Genomic DNA, 16,676 nt, shown 5'->3' on the forward strand with positions numbered 1-16,676 from the left:
GGTCAGAACAATGCAAAAATAAATAATAAGATCGCATCCCATCAAGTTAATGGGACAGTTCTCTGCTTCACTGTTGTGCCGACAGGCCGGCCCTTCCCCAGGGTCCACCCAGCCTCCTCTCCACCCTCTCAGTCAGATTTTACATGACCACTCCTCCTCCAAGTCTGAGGATTCGAGCAATCCGCCCGCTGATTTCCAGTTTTTCTGCAAATTGTGGCAGACATCTGTGTCATCACTGTTAACCCCTGCACCCTCTCCCACGGCCCCCTCATCATTATCGGCCAGAGCGAGGTTCTTTTTCTTGGATTAGGTCGGTGAGGGCTTTATATACAGTCAGTTAGTTCATTCTTGGTCATTCAGCTGATCCTCTGCATGGTCAGAATACTTTAATATCGTTTGAAGTGAAGCTGTTAAAATACAACTTCCACTTACCCCTCCAGTGTCACTGTGCAGAAGTGCTGCCAGCAACACATAAAGACCTGCTGGACCTCTGTAAGTATGTCCACACTAACAAAGTCAGCACTGTGGCCCTGACTGATGATCAGGTGTACACTGGACGGTCAGCATTTCCAAAGAGAAAACTTTGTTTTTTGTTTGCATTTGTTTTACAATATCAGCAACAACATTTAAAATGTTTCCTTAAAGGCCTGACTGATGTCCCTAGAAGACCCTCTCAATGTTAGCAGCCTGTTTTTTAATTAATGTAAGTAATAAGTGTTGTGGAAAGACTGGTGTGTCATGTGATGTTTGTTCTTCAACACACACACCGATGTGTAGTGATGGTGTAACCCTCCCCTCCGTGTCTCTGCTGGGACGTCCTCACGGGCAGCATGTTGTCTCTGGGTCATTCTGCTTCCTCCGTCCTCCAGCCGGTGACCCAGAGATCCACCGAGCTCCTCCATCATCCAGGATGTTCCCCTCACTTTCACAGGTGGAGCAGAGAGGAGCCCCGGATGGATCCTATGAGGACGTCTGTTACCGGGCAGAAACAGGCTGCTTGTTGATTGGTCGGCCGATCTGACGGACAGTAAAAGTGGAAATTCTAATATTAATATTCCTCCAGAAGTTTAAAAGGGAATAACAGCAGCAGCAGAGGCTCTGAACCTCTTCATGATGATTCAGCAAATGAAAATGATTCCATGTGTGTGGAATCCAAATCAGAAATGAATCCTAAAAACTCTCTGTCTGCTTCCTCTTCTTCAGCCAAAAGGCTTATCTCTTCTTCCTCTTGTTGTTCCCTCTTCATGTTCCCTCTCTGAGCTCCAAATATCTGTCTTCTTCTTCATTCTCTAATCTCAGTCTGCTGTCACCCTTGATACACTTCACAAACAAACCACAGGTCTGATCTGGAACATTTCTCTCCATCTTTATTGCTCCCTCACATGTGGGGCCTGAGTCCTAAAGCCAGTTTAACTGAGTCTGGGTCTCTCTGGGTGATCTGGTCTTACTGAGTCTAACTAGTATCATGACGCAGCTTATGGACTAGCTTTGTTAACTCAGCGTTTTCCATCCAGCTCTGAGAGTGTTGTTGTGAGACAGGATGAGTTGTTAGTTCCAACAACATCATCACAACCATGAAGGAAGAGCTTCATCTGAGACCTGCTGAATATATACAGTCCCTTCCAAAAGTATTGGAATGGTGAGGCAAATTTCTTTGTTTTTGTTGTTCACTGAAGACATTTGGTTTTAAGATCAAAAGATGAGTATGAGACAAGAGTTTAGAATTTCAGCTCTTATTTGCTGGTTTTCATATCTAGATGTGTATAAACAACTCAGGACATACCACCCTTTGTTTGAACCCACCCATTTTTCAAGTAAGCAAAAGCTTTGGAACATGTGACTGACAGATGTTTCTTGTTTCCCAGGTGTAGCCTTTTAGGTTTATTGCCCAAACATTAAGTAGCTCTGCATGACTAGTCTAAGTTTTCATCCTTGGTTCAAACCTATAAAGACTGCATTTCCTGTTAAAGAGGATAAACCAGCATGAAGACCAGAGAGCTGTCTATGGGAGAAAAGCAAGCAATTGTCAAGCTGAGAAAAGAAGGAAAATCAACCAGAGCCATTGGACAAACATTGGGCATAGCAAGCACAACAATTTGGAATGTCCTGAAAAAGAAAGAAACAACTGGTGTACTGAGCAACAGGAAAATAACAGTAGTTGATGACAGAAATATGGTTAGAGCTGTGAAGAAAAGCCCTAAAACATCAGTAAGTGACATCAGCAAAGACCTCCACAGTGCAGGGTGAAGGTATCACAATCCACTGTTGGAAGAAGACTCAGAGAGCAGAATTATAGAGGCCACACCACAAGATGCAAACCACTCATCAGCAGGAAGAATCAGAAGGCCAGACTGAAATTTGCAAAGAAGTACAGAGATGAGCGGCAAAAGTTCTGGAACACAATCTTAAGGACTGATGAGACCAAGATTAATCTCTACCAAAGTGATAGAAAGGCCAAAGTTTGGAGAAAGAAAGGAACTGTTTATGGTCCGAAGCATACAAGCTCATCTGTGAGCTAACAGACTCAGCAAACTGATCTCTGCAAATGAAAACAGCTGGGCGTGTCCTTGAGTGGCGCCTCAAAGCCTCAGGACTCACTGTTCATAGGCAGGCCTACCGAGAACATCAGAAGTCCTATGCAAGGTCCTTGAGAGATGCACGTTCACAGTTCTATTCCAACATTATCAACAACAGCCCTGGCAACACCAAGCAACTTTTCTCTACCATACAGGACATCCTCAAACCGCAAACTCACTCTCATTCAGAAGCTTTAGAAGAGAGGTGCAACAATTTCATCACTTTTTTCAGAAAAAAAGTAGTCACCATCCGCTCCCTGCTGTCCAGTTTCTCCACACTGCCTGTCCCGACTGCCGACCCACAGCCTGGGATTTCCGAACCTCTCTGCTGTCATCTCACAGCGAGAGGTTGAGGACATCATCAAAAAGATGAAACCATCCACCTGTGCCATGGACCCCTTCCCCACAGCCATGGTAAAATCCAACCTCCATGCCATAAGACCCCTCATCACAAAGGTCATTAACCACTCCCTCCAGGCTGGCCATGTTCCATCAACACTGAAAACCGCTGTCAGTCCATTTCTCAAAAAACCCACCCTAGACCCAGAAGTCTTTGCCAACTACAGGCCCATCTCCAGCCTTCCATTCCTTTACAAGATGCTGGAAAAAGTAGTTGCTGCACAGCTTCAGGACCATCTAAAACAAAACAACCTGTTTGAAAAATATCAGTCTGGTTTCCGCTCTGGCCACAGCACAGAAACAGCCCTGGTAAGGGTCACAAATGACCTGCTGATGAATGCAGACGCTGGCTCCCCATCTCTTCTCATCCTCCTGGACTTGACTGCAGCATTCGACACTGTGGACTACAACATCCTCCTCCACCGTCTAAATTCCACTATCGGTGTTTCTGACTCTGTCCATGAGTGGTTCTCATCCTACCTCACCGGGAGAACTGAGCACGTCGCCCTGGGAGAAGCTAAATCCCTGACACACAATGTCACCTGTGGTATCCCTCAAGGCTCAGTGCTTGGCCCCACCCTGTTTATTCTCTACATGCTCCCCCTTGGCCATGTCATCAGCCGGCATGGAATTTCATTCCACTGCTATGCTGATGACACTCAACTCTACCTCAGGACAAACCCAACCCCCTCTGATGCCCTGCCATCATCCACTCTGACCACCTGTCTGGCGTGGATGAAGCAAAACTTTCTGCAGCTTGGTCGGCGCTCCAAACCAGGTTCGGTCATCTGACATTACCAGCATCACCTTCTCTGGCCAAAATATTCCACTTTCAACATCAGCCACTAACCTGGGTGTTAAAATGGACTCTCATCTGACCTTTGAGGCTCACATCAAACAGATCTGCAAGACCTCCTTCTTCCACCTCAGGAACATCGCCAAACTCCGTCTGACACTCACCCCTGCAGATGCGGGATTCCTCACCGGGATCCCTGAGAAAAGCCTTCAGAAGTTGCAGTACATCCAGAACAGCGCTGCTAGGATCCTGTTGAGGGTACGCAAACATGACCACATCACACCCATCCTCAAATCACTCCACTGGCTTCCTGTCTCACTCAGGAGTGAGTACAAGGTCTCCCTCCTTACCCACCAGTGCATCCATGGTGAAGCCCCCCCCCTACCTCAAGGAACTCTTCACCCCACAGACCTCAACACGTACCCTCCGACCTGCCTCAGCATATCTCCTGAAACCTCCCAGGACCAAGCTCCGTACAATGGGAGATCGGGCTTTCTGCTCAGCTGCTCCCAGTCTGTGGAACGCTCTCCCTGACCACCTGAGGACACCACAGACTGTGGATGCTTTTAAACGAGGCCTTAAAACCCACGTTCTCCATGTGTTTTTATTTTCAGCACTTACCTGTTTTATCATGTAGCACTTTGGGATTTGCGTAAATATAAAGTGCATTACAAATGAAATGTATTATTATTCTTATCATCATCAATAAAGTATTTCTGATTCTGATTCTGAAGCATGGTGGAGGTAATGTCATGGATTGGGCGTGCACGGCTGCTTCTGGAACTGGCTCATTAATATTTATTGATGATTGAACTGATGATGGTAGCAGCAGAATGAATTCAGAAGTGGACAGAAACATTTTGTCTGCCAATTTACAGAGAAACGCATTGAAACTAATGGGGAGGAAGTTTATCATGCAGCAGGACAACGAACCAAAGCACACTGCCAACAAAACAAAGGACTTCATCAGGGGAAAAAGTGGAACGGGTTAGACTGGCAAAGTCAATCACCTGACCTCAACCCAATGGAGCTGCATTTCACCTCCTTAAGAGGAGACTGAAAGGAGAAACACCCCAAAAACAAACAAGAACTGAAAGAAGCTGTGGTAAAAGCCTGGAATAGCATCACAAATTAAGAACAGTTTGGTGATGTCGATGGGTCGCAGGCTTGAGGCAGTTATTGCAAGCAAGGGTTATTCCACCAAATTAAAAGTGTTACTTACTTTAAGATTATTTGTTCCTTTACTTTTGCTCACCTAAGAATGCTGTGGTCTAATACAAACGGCGGTGTGTCCTAAGTTGTTTAACACAACTAGATGTGAATACCAAGAAATGAAAGCTGAAATTCTGAACTCTTCTCTCATACTCATCTTTTGATCTTAAACCCAAATGTCTTCAGTGAACAAGAAAAACAAAGGGATTTGCTTTACCATTCCAATACTTTTGGAGGGGACTGTTTTAGATAGATTTAAGACAGATTATTGGACAAATGCTGGCAGGGGACACAATAAAACTTTCACTAACGAAGACCACGCCTACGAACGTAGAAGGTTAACAATGGTTTATTGCTTGTAATGGAGCCTAGATAGATTGTATGAAAAGAACGGATCGAGTGAAATCTTCTGTATGCAGACAAAGAGAGGGAAGGGAGCAGAGGGAGAGAGAGAGAGAGAGAGAAAAGAAAGGGATTTGGGTGGGAGGGATGAGAAAGCTGAGACGAGGGGAGGTGAACGGAGTTGGTGTGCTTTAAGTACTAGGTGTGCGGAAATTGGATGAGTTTGAGGCGTGGCCTTAGTTCCAGAATTTAGTTTATAAAACTTCACTTAAAACACAGAAACAGGACTCTGAGACTAGATCCAGGTCCACGCAGGTTCCAGTAAAGACACTAGACATAGTCCACTGAAGCCAACAGGGTGTTAGTGACTGTACATGTCAGAGTAACAGAGGTGGATCAGTGCTGGATTGTTTCTGATCTCTCTGTGATTTCTGTACCTGAAAGTTAAAAAAAGGCATCCATCTCTTGTTTCACCATTTTGTTAACGACTTCCTTTTAACATGAATTTAAAACTCTTTTAAAAACCTTACAAACGACAGATGGCAGAGCAACAACCATATTAAAAATCATTAAACAATTTAAAACAAAAGTGTGTTAATCATTATTTGTTCTCTTCAGTTTACATCAGACCTCTGACTACTTAACACTTGATTGATTGTTTGTTTGTTTTTGAGCTCAACTTCATCTTCTCCATTTCTTTTCTGTAATTCAGTCCAGACACATGTTCAGGTTTTGGACTGCATATTTTGGTCTATATAACCTGTGCCACATGTGAGTCTTCATTAGTTTGTAAGTGTAAGACAATGACAAATAAATGTTTTGAATTGACTGGTGCAGACATTTGTCCAGGAGATGGCAGTGTTCTACTGCGAGGCTCATTTTCCAGCAAATATGCATTCAGCAAAAATGGCCTTTCCAAAACTAGACGCTCGCCACTTCCACTCCGACACGGAGTGAACTCTGGTCAGAGTCACTCTCACAGCCAAATCGAGCTCCCTAATCCGCGTGACCCTTTGAACATTCACAAATACATTTCAAAAGAAATCAAACGTTAAATATTTGAAGCATGATATAGTCTGAAGAATTTAAAACAGTTCAAATGTATAAAGACTTTTTTTCTTCAATGCCTTGCTTGTTACGTGATCCCCTGTGTATGTTCTATTATTCTGTCGTTTAATGTAGGTTATTTAGTTTTGGATGAAGATTTTCGTATTAATACGATCCAATAAAAAAACAACAGTTGCATTGTCTATTAGACAAGAGCAATTTTTTTTATTAAGCACAATACTGCCTAACTTTGGGATGTGTTGTTAACCTGTGAATGGGTATATGAAATGTTAGTGTAGTTTCAGATTTGGATAAATTTGGACTAAAATGGACGTCCATCTTGGGCCGAAATCTTACAAAAAAATGAGACAAAAAACTACAAACTGAACACAAGTTTCCACAACACTCTTTGTATACCAAATGACGACAATGACCGACAGACCTGATTTAGTCCAAAATAGAAGTAAATACAAAGACACATTCTGCAGAACGTCTAAACTTAAGTACATCTTCACCTATATGTATATCAAATGTATAATATATACCAAATACGTATCCCAAAACATTTTAATATGGTTTAAACAGATGGAACTAGGTCCCAGCATGCAACACAGAGTGACCTATGGCCCAAAATAACTTCAGAAAAATGCATCAGACAAATTGCTTAATCTCTCCAATAATGACAGCAGAACCGCCAAAATCTTAAGAAATTTAGAAGCAACAAAAGTTACAACAAACAGGTGTCTGTGATATTTATTAAAAGTAAGAATAACAGAGTGAATCAGCTGAAGGGCAGAGCTCATACACCAGAGGGCTGTTAGAGAGTCTGACCCAGAGAAACAGAGAAGACATTTAATGCTAGAGAATATATATATTTATATATATGTCATACATGTTTCAGATTAGTTTGTGGCATAACATCTTGTGTGTAAAATAAAATGGTAGACAATCCTGGTGAAATTTCAACTTCATACCTACATGACAGAAAACGAGTCCCAAAACATTTCCTGTAAATGAAGGCTGGCTGAGCAATCACAAACAACTGGGTGTGTGTCTCTGATAATCACTGAAACCAACCTTGTATGTTTTGATCAAAATCACATAACAGAGTAATTGTACTTCTGCTGCACCCTTAAAAACAGGACGAGCACCCTTGGGCAAGTAAAAGTTTGAAGCAGCAAGGAAACATTTTCTCCATTTCCATTTACTACCTGTTGGGCTATCCCTTTACACTTTACTGATCATTCTACTACTGCCTTACTCACTCTTAGACATTCACAATTTAAGTTCAGTCCTGGTGCACTCAGGAGATGAGATCAATCTGACTGCAGCTGCAGACATGCTTAATATGAAGGAATTGACCATTCGCTAAGCCTCCCTTAGTTACTCTTGCTAAGAAACTGTCGGCGCTGCCACTGTCTATCACTGCACTCCGCAGAGAAATATTGTCAAATTCGTTGGAAAAAGCGATCTCAGAGAGAAGCAGACAGTTTTGAAGTTTCATTATACATTTGAAGGTTGTATTCAGGCTGTCAAACTGACTCAGACTGACTCAAACGGACATGAAAAAAATGAAAGATAGAAGCTAACGTTAAAGCCTACCGATCACACAGCACAAGTGAATCACCGCATCCCCCCGACGATTGAGACAAGACGATCAACACTGTTCCTGTAAAGACTAGATTAAGATACACTTTATTGTCCCCGAAGGGAAATTTGTTTTGGACTGTGTCCGTTCTTTACAAGACAACAGAAAATACAGACATAAAGCATCTCTCAACACATATTCTCATGCAGCACAACTCATGCTGTCATATACACTAGACGTATAAAGTAGCACATTGACTCCTTCTTCCAATGCCAGTTTTGATTGAACATACCGTATCTTAGAATACTACTCTAGTATTGATGATAAAACAACATCAACATAACATCTCTGCTCGACTCTATACACATCCTCTGTTGAAGTCTGGAGCAGAGAGTATTCACGTGGTCCTTCCAGCTAAGTGCATTATCGATATGTACACCAAGGTACTTTAACCTGAGTAATGTGCAAGTTGTTGATCACTACAGGCCTGGTGTCACCTGTGGCCTTGGGGTCAAACACCATCTCCTCAGTCTTGGTCACATTTAGAACAAGATAGTTGTCGTCACACCGCTGGACAAATTCCTCAATTTACGTATGATGTGCTGCTGGGCTTCTATCTTTGCGCATAAGGCCGAGGATTGCTGTATCATCTGAGAATTTGATAATATAATTGTCAGCGTGGAGTCTAGTGCGGTCTTTAGTATACAGTGTAAAGAGGACTGGAGAGCTGACACAGCCCTGAGGGGCACCCGTGCTGATTGGCCTGGCTCCGTGAGAGCATTATTCACTCACCTGTTGAGTACGGTTTGTTAAAAAAGTGAAATATCAGTTGAGAATAAAAGAGTTGACAGTAATGCGTTTCAGTTTCCGGATGAGCATGTGAGGCTGCAGATTGTTAAAAGCTGAACTGAAGCCGGGTAGGCCTCTTCTCATTATTACAATCATTAAAAAGCAGAACAGTAGGGCTTTATTAAGTTAGATTCAGTGGTAAGTTAGCTAGCGTTAGCTAATTAACATCACATTAGGAACAATCCACAGCCGACATTTTTCTGTATTTATTTTATGTTTTGGAAAGAGAATAAATCGCACTTCTCCTTTCAACCTCGCTGGGTAAAAACTGTAACTATTAGTTAAGTACCCCGGGAACAGCTTTTGACCAGGTCTTGGAAAAATACAGCCAAAAATAGCTAGAAAATGACTTTTTGCATTAGAGTCAATGGAGCGCAGCCACGAAAGTGTCGGACCTCAGAACGAGTCCTACACTGCACTGTGAAAGGCCAGCTGTGTATTCAACGCATGGCTTTGTGAAAAATGTACACCCACAAATGATTTCACTTGCATCTATAAAGAGAACATGTTATTCACGCAGAGCTGTCCTGAACAGATATATTTGATGACAATAAATCTTCTGATTATTTTGAAGTAAGAGTATTGCAAAGAAAATGTATGCTCAGAAATTTCCATGTCAACTTTTGGAGTGTCTGCCTTCTGTTTCTAAAATGGGAGTCATCTGAGCTCAATGGACAATGTTTGCAAGTGAAAACCTGTTTGCTTTTGTGGGCTAGGCTGCACCACATAATGTGTGAGTAACTTCTGAAAATCTGAAACTTATGAACAACATTAATGTAAATAGAAACAGCAACATTAGATTACTCCTTCAAGTCAACATGATGAACTTTTGGATACTTGCTGAAGTAAATAGGGAGAAAGAAATAGTATGTTTCATGTGTAAGGAGTGGTAAAAGTGATGAAGACAAAAGGTTATTATGGATGAGGAATACTTTATTATTGTAAAAAAAAAAAATTGTTAAAAGACTCACTGGTCACTTCCTTTGATGATGAAGATGTTAACAAAGTGTTTGGTTTCTTTCTCCTGCTGTGAAGAGGAAGAATCATTCTGACCACCATCAGATTCCATCCTTTTGCATTTTCTCTGGACAATGGCTGTGTTACGGTAAGAGGTGGTAAGGCAGGTTGGAGGGCCCAAACGCAGGACGCAAGGCAGAGGAGGTACAGTTCAACGGGGGTTTATTGAGGGAAAACAAACAAAAGGCGAGCACACTTACTGACAGAGTGGCTGGTAGTAGAGTCCAAGAAACAAGATAGCAAGGCAGACAACAGAAGATGGAGTCGAAAACCTTCTCGTGCGGGACCCCCTGCCTGTAAACATTACAACCATGGTTACAACCATGGTTACAACCATGGTTACAACGGCGTCGCTATAATCAAACGCATTATTTTTTTCTCCCTATTTACTTCAATATGTATCCAAAAGTTAAATAGTCATAAATCATGTTAACTAGAAGGAGTAATCTAATGTTTCTGTTTCTATTTACATTAATGTTGTTCGTAAGTTTCAGTTTTTCAAAAAATATTCACACATGATGTGGTGGAGCCTCGCCCACAGATGCAAACAGGTTATCACTTGCACTTGTCTTTTGAGCTCAGTTGAGTCGCATCTCAGACACAGAAGGAAGACACTCCCAAAGCTGACGTGAAAATTTGTAAGTATACATTTTTCTTTGCAATAATGTTCCTTCAAAATAATCAGAAGATTCATTAATTATCAGATGTATCTGCTCAGGACAGCTCTGCATGAATAACATGTTTTTGTATTTCATCAATAGTTAAAGCCCTCTTTATAGATGCAAGTGAAATAATTTGTGAGTGTATGTTTTTCTTGACAATACTATTCCTTAATATTAAGCAGAGCTGCAGTCAGATTGATCTCATCAGTGCACCAGGACTGAACTTAAAATGGGAACTCCTGCCAAAGAGAGAGTGAGTATCCCTGACTTCCTTATGCAGCATGCATTTACAGCTACAGTTCCTGAGTCCAGAGTTTTTGAAAGCAGAGAGAACGCTTATTGCACATATTACCAATGAAAAATTAAGTACAATTTAAACTTTAATATGATTTTGCCTTTACAGCCTGCCACCTTGAATCAAAGAATAAAGAACATTTTAAAGTTATTGTTTATTTTATTTAATTTTTTTTTACTTCTAATGGACATGTAATATTTGTTATACTATCTGTGAATATAATGCAATACATTTTATTTCCATTCCAACATGTGATTAATTATATCATATGTTGTGCTTATATCGGTACAATTAAGACTTCATAGCCTCTCTTCAGGTGAGACTCGTACTGCGATACTTGTGTTTGTAAAGTGAGAAAATATCAGAATAGAGTTGCTCACCCTGCCTGTCAGCTTGCTTTGGTCCGCTTCAGCGCATTTACCATAAAGGCTTTAGTGCGTGTTCACTTCAAATGTAGGTGCGGCCAGCCTACTTGTGTTCTCACAAACGAGTGACAATGGACAATCAATTCACTCAAAGCCGTTCAAACGTTACCGACCTCAAATGATGTGTCCTCAAAAGAAAAGTAAACGTCTTGAGTCGGATGCCAAAGTGTGAGCAATAATAATAATAACTTTATTTGTACAGCACTTACACATAACCAAGTTAAAAAGTGATGTACAGTACAAACAAACAAGACCCATACTTAAAAATATGAAATAATTAAAATAATTTGGAAATCAACATTTCTACACACATAGTCGGTCTATGAGACGGTCAGTGATCGTTCCCTCTCCTGACTATTCATGATGATACAGATAAAAAGAAATGAAGGATAAAAAGCATACTGTCCCCACATTGTATTGCAGACCCTCCAAAATATCACAAATCATGTTTCCAGGGGAGTTCATGTCTTACCACAATGTATCGCACTGACATCAAAAATCTAATTTGTAATGAAAAACAAACAGGCCTTTGTTGCAAGTCAGAAAGTTTTGCAGGTCAGTAAGATTTGCAAGTCAAACAGTTTTGCAAGTCAAAAGTGGTCAAGATAAGAGTTTCTATTGGGGGGTTTGACCCACCAATCATGGGTTTGGATCGACCGCATGGCCACACCCACAATGCCTTCGCTTCCTTGCAGTCTGTGTGCTGTCACAGGCGTTGTGCTGAATTTTGCATGCCTGCCGAGAATTGCATGCACCTCGTGGGTGGTAATGCTCATGCTGAGAAAAAAGAGGTGGATGCAAATCTCGGCAGGTAGTCTACAACATCTGTTCTGCCGAATTCTGCATCCACCTCTTAAAGTCCCTTTCAAACACTTTGCTGTGCACATTGATCGAACGCAGTTATCACCACATATTTTTGCTGCGTCTCAAGGAATGCTACTTCTACTAAGTGTATTAAAATATTCTAAACGTTCATAAAATATATACCTCAAATCGTTTATCACCACAAAGAATATTATAGCATTTAATTATAGCAGTAATTGGAGGTGCATGCAATTCTCGACATAACACTGGCCAATTCCAGCCATTGAAATTGACTTCTGTCTGTGGTCAGGGAGAGGAAGGATCTGTGGACCCTATAAAAATCACTGGCTGTGCCTCATGAGGATGGGAAGGGAACGAGTTGAGGTGGTTACGCAGTTCTGGGAAGCGGCGCTTGGAGGCATTGCTGGAGGTGGCTGCTGATGTTCTGCATGCAGCTCCAAGTGCTATTTAAAAATGATACACTGTTCTTTGTGGGATACATCAATGGCGATAAATGATTAGAAGGATATATTTTATGAACGTTCAGTATTTTATGACACTTGGCAGAAGTAGCATCCTTGAGATTCAGCAAAAATATATTGTGAAAGCCGCATTTCATCAGAGTGCAAAGTATCTGAAAAGGACCTTAAGAGGTGGATGCATTATGCGGCAGAACAGATTTATTTATATAAGATAAGATTTGCTTCCACCTTTTTTTGTCAGCATAAATGAGTGTTACGTCCCGCGAGGTGCATGCAGAACTCGTCACAACACCATTCACATGCCGGTTAGGGCTGCTGGTGGCGAAGACAGGTAGCTGGCCTTTAGGGCGAGGTTCCTGAGTTATGTAAAGCTACATTACTTTGAGATATTAGGTGTGTGACAGTTAGGCTTAGTTTGTGCCTAGGCTCTCCAGCTGCACGATGCACAATGAATTGAAGCCCCCTAAGATGTGTCATTCATTGTGACCTCTGGGAAGTCTTGTAGGTATTGCACAGGTATTGTGAGGCTTTAACTGTTTAGTGAGGCGAAATGATAAAAACTAAATCAGCTGATCTCAAGGAAATTCTCCCGTTATCTTGGAAAAACATTTATTTCAAGATAATGACATACATATCTCTAAAACTAATTAAATTAACTCATTATCGCAGGAAAATGGACTAAAAACATTTATGAATGTGTGGCGTCTAAGGGCTTCTGTACCTTTAACCAGTGGAAGTCATTTTTCATCCTGTACATATTTTCTCCAGGTTCCAGGTTGAAATATCTTGTGGATTTATGTTGTACTTCAATATTGCAAAAATTACAGTAATATGGATTTCAAGCTCAGCCCGTAACCATTTCAAAATTAATGACAAGTGGAATGTACTTCATATCACGCTGTCACTTCAATTCTGTCACATGAGCTAACTCACTCTTATGTTCCCACTGTTGTCTGTCAGTGAAGCCTTATTTAAATCATTTATTTCAACAAGCAGCTGTGACTTAAAAAGTAATATCAGCGCCTCGCATTCACATAAAGCAACTGTGCTTGTGAAAGAAAAAGCCCAAGCTGGATGTAAATAAACATTTTTAAACTCTCATCCTCCAGCCCAGGCCAGAGAATGCTATCACTATCGCTGTGTCGTCACGACTCCTCTTCAACATGGAGGAGCAGCAGCCTTTCAGCCCCGGACCTGCCTTCTCCTTTGTCAAGGTGAGAGACGGTGAAGAAACAAGCACATACACGCAAAATTTACCCCACTGCAGAGTGATTCCTTGGTGTCAGTGTTAGCTTTGTCTCTGGAGGCGGTAATGAGTAGTAAGCATAAAACAACAACCCAACACTCGCGTACGCTGCAATGATATATTGTTTTAAATAACTGTGTCTGGTCGCGTTGCCAGGCTCTGGAAGCTGTGAACACTCAGCTGAGGGAGCTTTACCCCGACAGCGAGGAGCTATTTGATGTTGTGCTCATGACTAACCAGGCACACGATGACCAAAGACTCATCAAAACCATCAAGCATCACCGTGAGTTACTAAGATACATTGACATTAAAAATGAATGTGGCAATATATCCTTTAAAATATCCTTTTATCTGGTGTTTCACTAGCAAGGACCTCTCTCAACAGATATGGTGAAATGATTTATTGATGAATAGACATTCAAAAGTGTTGTGGGGAAGCTACGATAGGAAAGTCTGCCGTAGTACCCGGGCACGACGGTCACCCCTGTAACACTATGGAGAGGAAGAAGGACATTTAACTTCACCAGCATTTATCTTTCTTCGTCATATAAACAGAAATACACAGACAACAGAACTATGAGTGATGTATTATAAAATGAAACCAAACGTCACGAGTGAATCATATGATCTTTTTAGGAGATTCATTCACAACATTGACTCCTGCATACCTTCAGTTTCGTGCACATCAGCTGTTCACTAAACCTTTGATTCCTCCTCTCTGCAGAGTTGTACATTAAAGGCTACCGTTTGAAAGGAGAAAATAGTCCCATAAGCGACTTGAAGGCCTGCCACATTAACCTATACCTGTCTGATGATCCAGTCAGGGTTCGACAAGTTCTGGAGGCAGGTCAGTACAAAGAGAGAGAAGCTACATATTACTGAGAAGCTGTAACACTAAGAAGGCAAATAACAGATGTATTGATACAAACCTGATTTTGAATTATACGTTCAGGTATAGCAGCAGCCACCATGGTCCCCCCAAAGGAGATCACAGAGGTGTCTCAGACTGAGCTGCGTGTTGTCTTTGACGGTGACGGGGTCCTCTTCTCTGATGAGTCTGAGCGCATTTTCAAGGAAGGAGGACTGGCCCAGTACTTAGAGCACGAGAAGACACACGAGAACCAGCCTCTGAACCCTGTACAGTATACACAGTGACAGTTATTAGCATCACACTGCTGTTTAAAATGTAGGGCATTTTGTACCTTCAGTGAAAGGATAGTTCAGGTTTACTACAACTTACCCACTCCAACTCTTATTTTTGTACGTTTGACCGTCATTTCTATCACTTAAATAAAATTGTTGAGCAAGTAATTTATGAGATGGGAAACATGTTTTCATCTTTACAAAAACATCAGACAGAACAAGAAACAAGTGGCGAAACGATCAGACTGACTGTTAACACGTCAGATCATCAAAAGAACTTCAATAGCAGCTAAAACTGAAAGCGAACACACCTGAAACGTCAGCAGCAACCCCAAACTGAGCAGGAAAACAGAGTGCACGTGTGTAGCTACATTAAAGTATAGGAGGTCAAAGATGAACAAGGGATTTGGTCTGTAAACATGGTTCATATTTTTAGCTTTTCTCTTGGAAATAAATTAGTTTTGAACCGGTCTGATTTTTTTTCATGTCACCTCATTTCCAGATCTCCGGAACTATCTTGGTAATTAAAATATTAGTAGGAATGGTGGTCAATAAAGTAAACTCTGCATAAAGAGCACGGAGGCCCAGATTCTAATAATTACATACTTGATTTGTATTGTGTAATGAGCAACATATAAGGCTTACTCTGTCTGCATTTGTCTTTCTGCAGGGACCACTGAAAGGTTTCCTGGAGGTGTTAGGAAAGCTGCAGAAGAAGTTTTATGATAAAGGCCGTCGCAAGAACTGCCCCATCAAGACCTACTTGGTGACAGCTCGCGACGCAGGCAGTGCTGGTTACAGAGCCCTGAAAACTGTGCGTTCATGGGATCTGGAGATCGATAGGGCTGTGTTTTTGGACGGGGAACCCAAGGGCGCCACGCTGGAGAAGATCAGGCCACACATTTTCCTTGATGACCAGATGAGACATGTGAATGGGGCAGCAGAAGTGGGGACAGTGGCGTGCCATGTGGCCTATGGGATATCTAACCTTTAAACAAATGAAATCTGAAATAACAAATAATTCATTTGATGTAAGCTAGTGCCGTGAGTGGGCCGATACTCACAGTTACACAGTACAATGGCAGAAAATGTGTTGTGCTTTTATGCGTGTCTATAATCATATCTCTATATATCCACTATTGTGTACTTATACTCATCCTCTGAATTATTATACTATTCACTGTACCATGCTGTTGTTTCGGTCAGAGGGGTTTCTCTGGAATCGTTTTCTTGGTCTCTGTAGCTTGCAGATAGAATTTTCTCTCAGTGCTGAGAAAGTCTCCTCTATTAATGAAACGTGTGACACTGTATTCAAGTGTTAATGCACTCCTCTCCTCGGGGCCAGAAGCTCTATGCTGACCTCTGACCCAGCTGAATCTATCCTTTGTCTATGTCTCATGTTAATAAATAAACCAAAGACAACTGTTTTGTTGTAAATCATTTATTTGTACATTTCCTCTTTGGCGTACTGTGACTTTTGATGCACTTTCACAGGCTGCCAGTTGTCTTTTTTGCCCTGGGCGATTCATACGGCCCTAAATAAACTGCAGGTGCCGGTCTACGGCAAGCATGTGGACCTAGTGCTGAATGTGAAAATATCAGACATTGTCCGTCTTATTTTTTCATATTATTATATGTGAGGTAGCAGAAATTTGTTAAGTCCTATGCTTCTCCATTCCCATGTTAAGTGGAGTTTTTAAGGCCATTTTGTTTGTCCTCTGCTCGGGGCCAGATGTCTGATTCTGTCCCAGGTGTAGACGTCTGACCTACAGTTGAATCCTTTTTTGCACTTG

At 41.6% G+C, this 16,676-nt stretch overlaps 1 protein-coding gene across 2 annotated transcripts; it reads left to right on the forward strand.

Moving 5' to 3' along the window:
- The first annotated feature begins 10,384 nt into the window (after positions 1–10,384).
- LOC123966812 (cytosolic 5'-nucleotidase 1A-like) lies at positions 10,385–16,275 on the forward strand. 2 transcript variants are annotated; one of them, XM_046042926.1, is made up of 7 exons: positions 10,385–10,464; positions 10,671–10,741; positions 13,604–13,708; positions 13,897–14,023; positions 14,465–14,587; positions 14,693–14,877; positions 15,554–16,275. In XM_046042926.1, the coding sequence occupies exons 2-7, from the start codon at positions 10,718–10,720 to the stop codon at positions 15,875–15,877; spliced, it is 888 nt and encodes a 295-aa protein (XP_045898882.1). In that variant the 5' UTR covers positions 10,385–10,464; positions 10,671–10,717; the 3' UTR covers positions 15,878–16,275. The 2 variants fall into 2 exon arrangements, with proteins under 2 accessions (XP_045898882.1, XP_045898883.1); XM_046042927.1 differs by having other exon boundaries at positions 10,426–10,464; positions 10,668–10,741.
- Positions 16,276–16,676: the final 401 nt, after the last annotated feature.

This window comes from Micropterus dolomieu, unplaced genomic scaffold (assembly GCF_021292245.1).
Source record: "Micropterus dolomieu isolate WLL.071019.BEF.003 ecotype Adirondacks unplaced genomic scaffold, ASM2129224v1 contig_14297, whole genome shotgun sequence".
Taxonomy (NCBI): Eukaryota; Metazoa; Chordata; class Actinopteri; order Centrarchiformes; family Centrarchidae; genus Micropterus; species Micropterus dolomieu.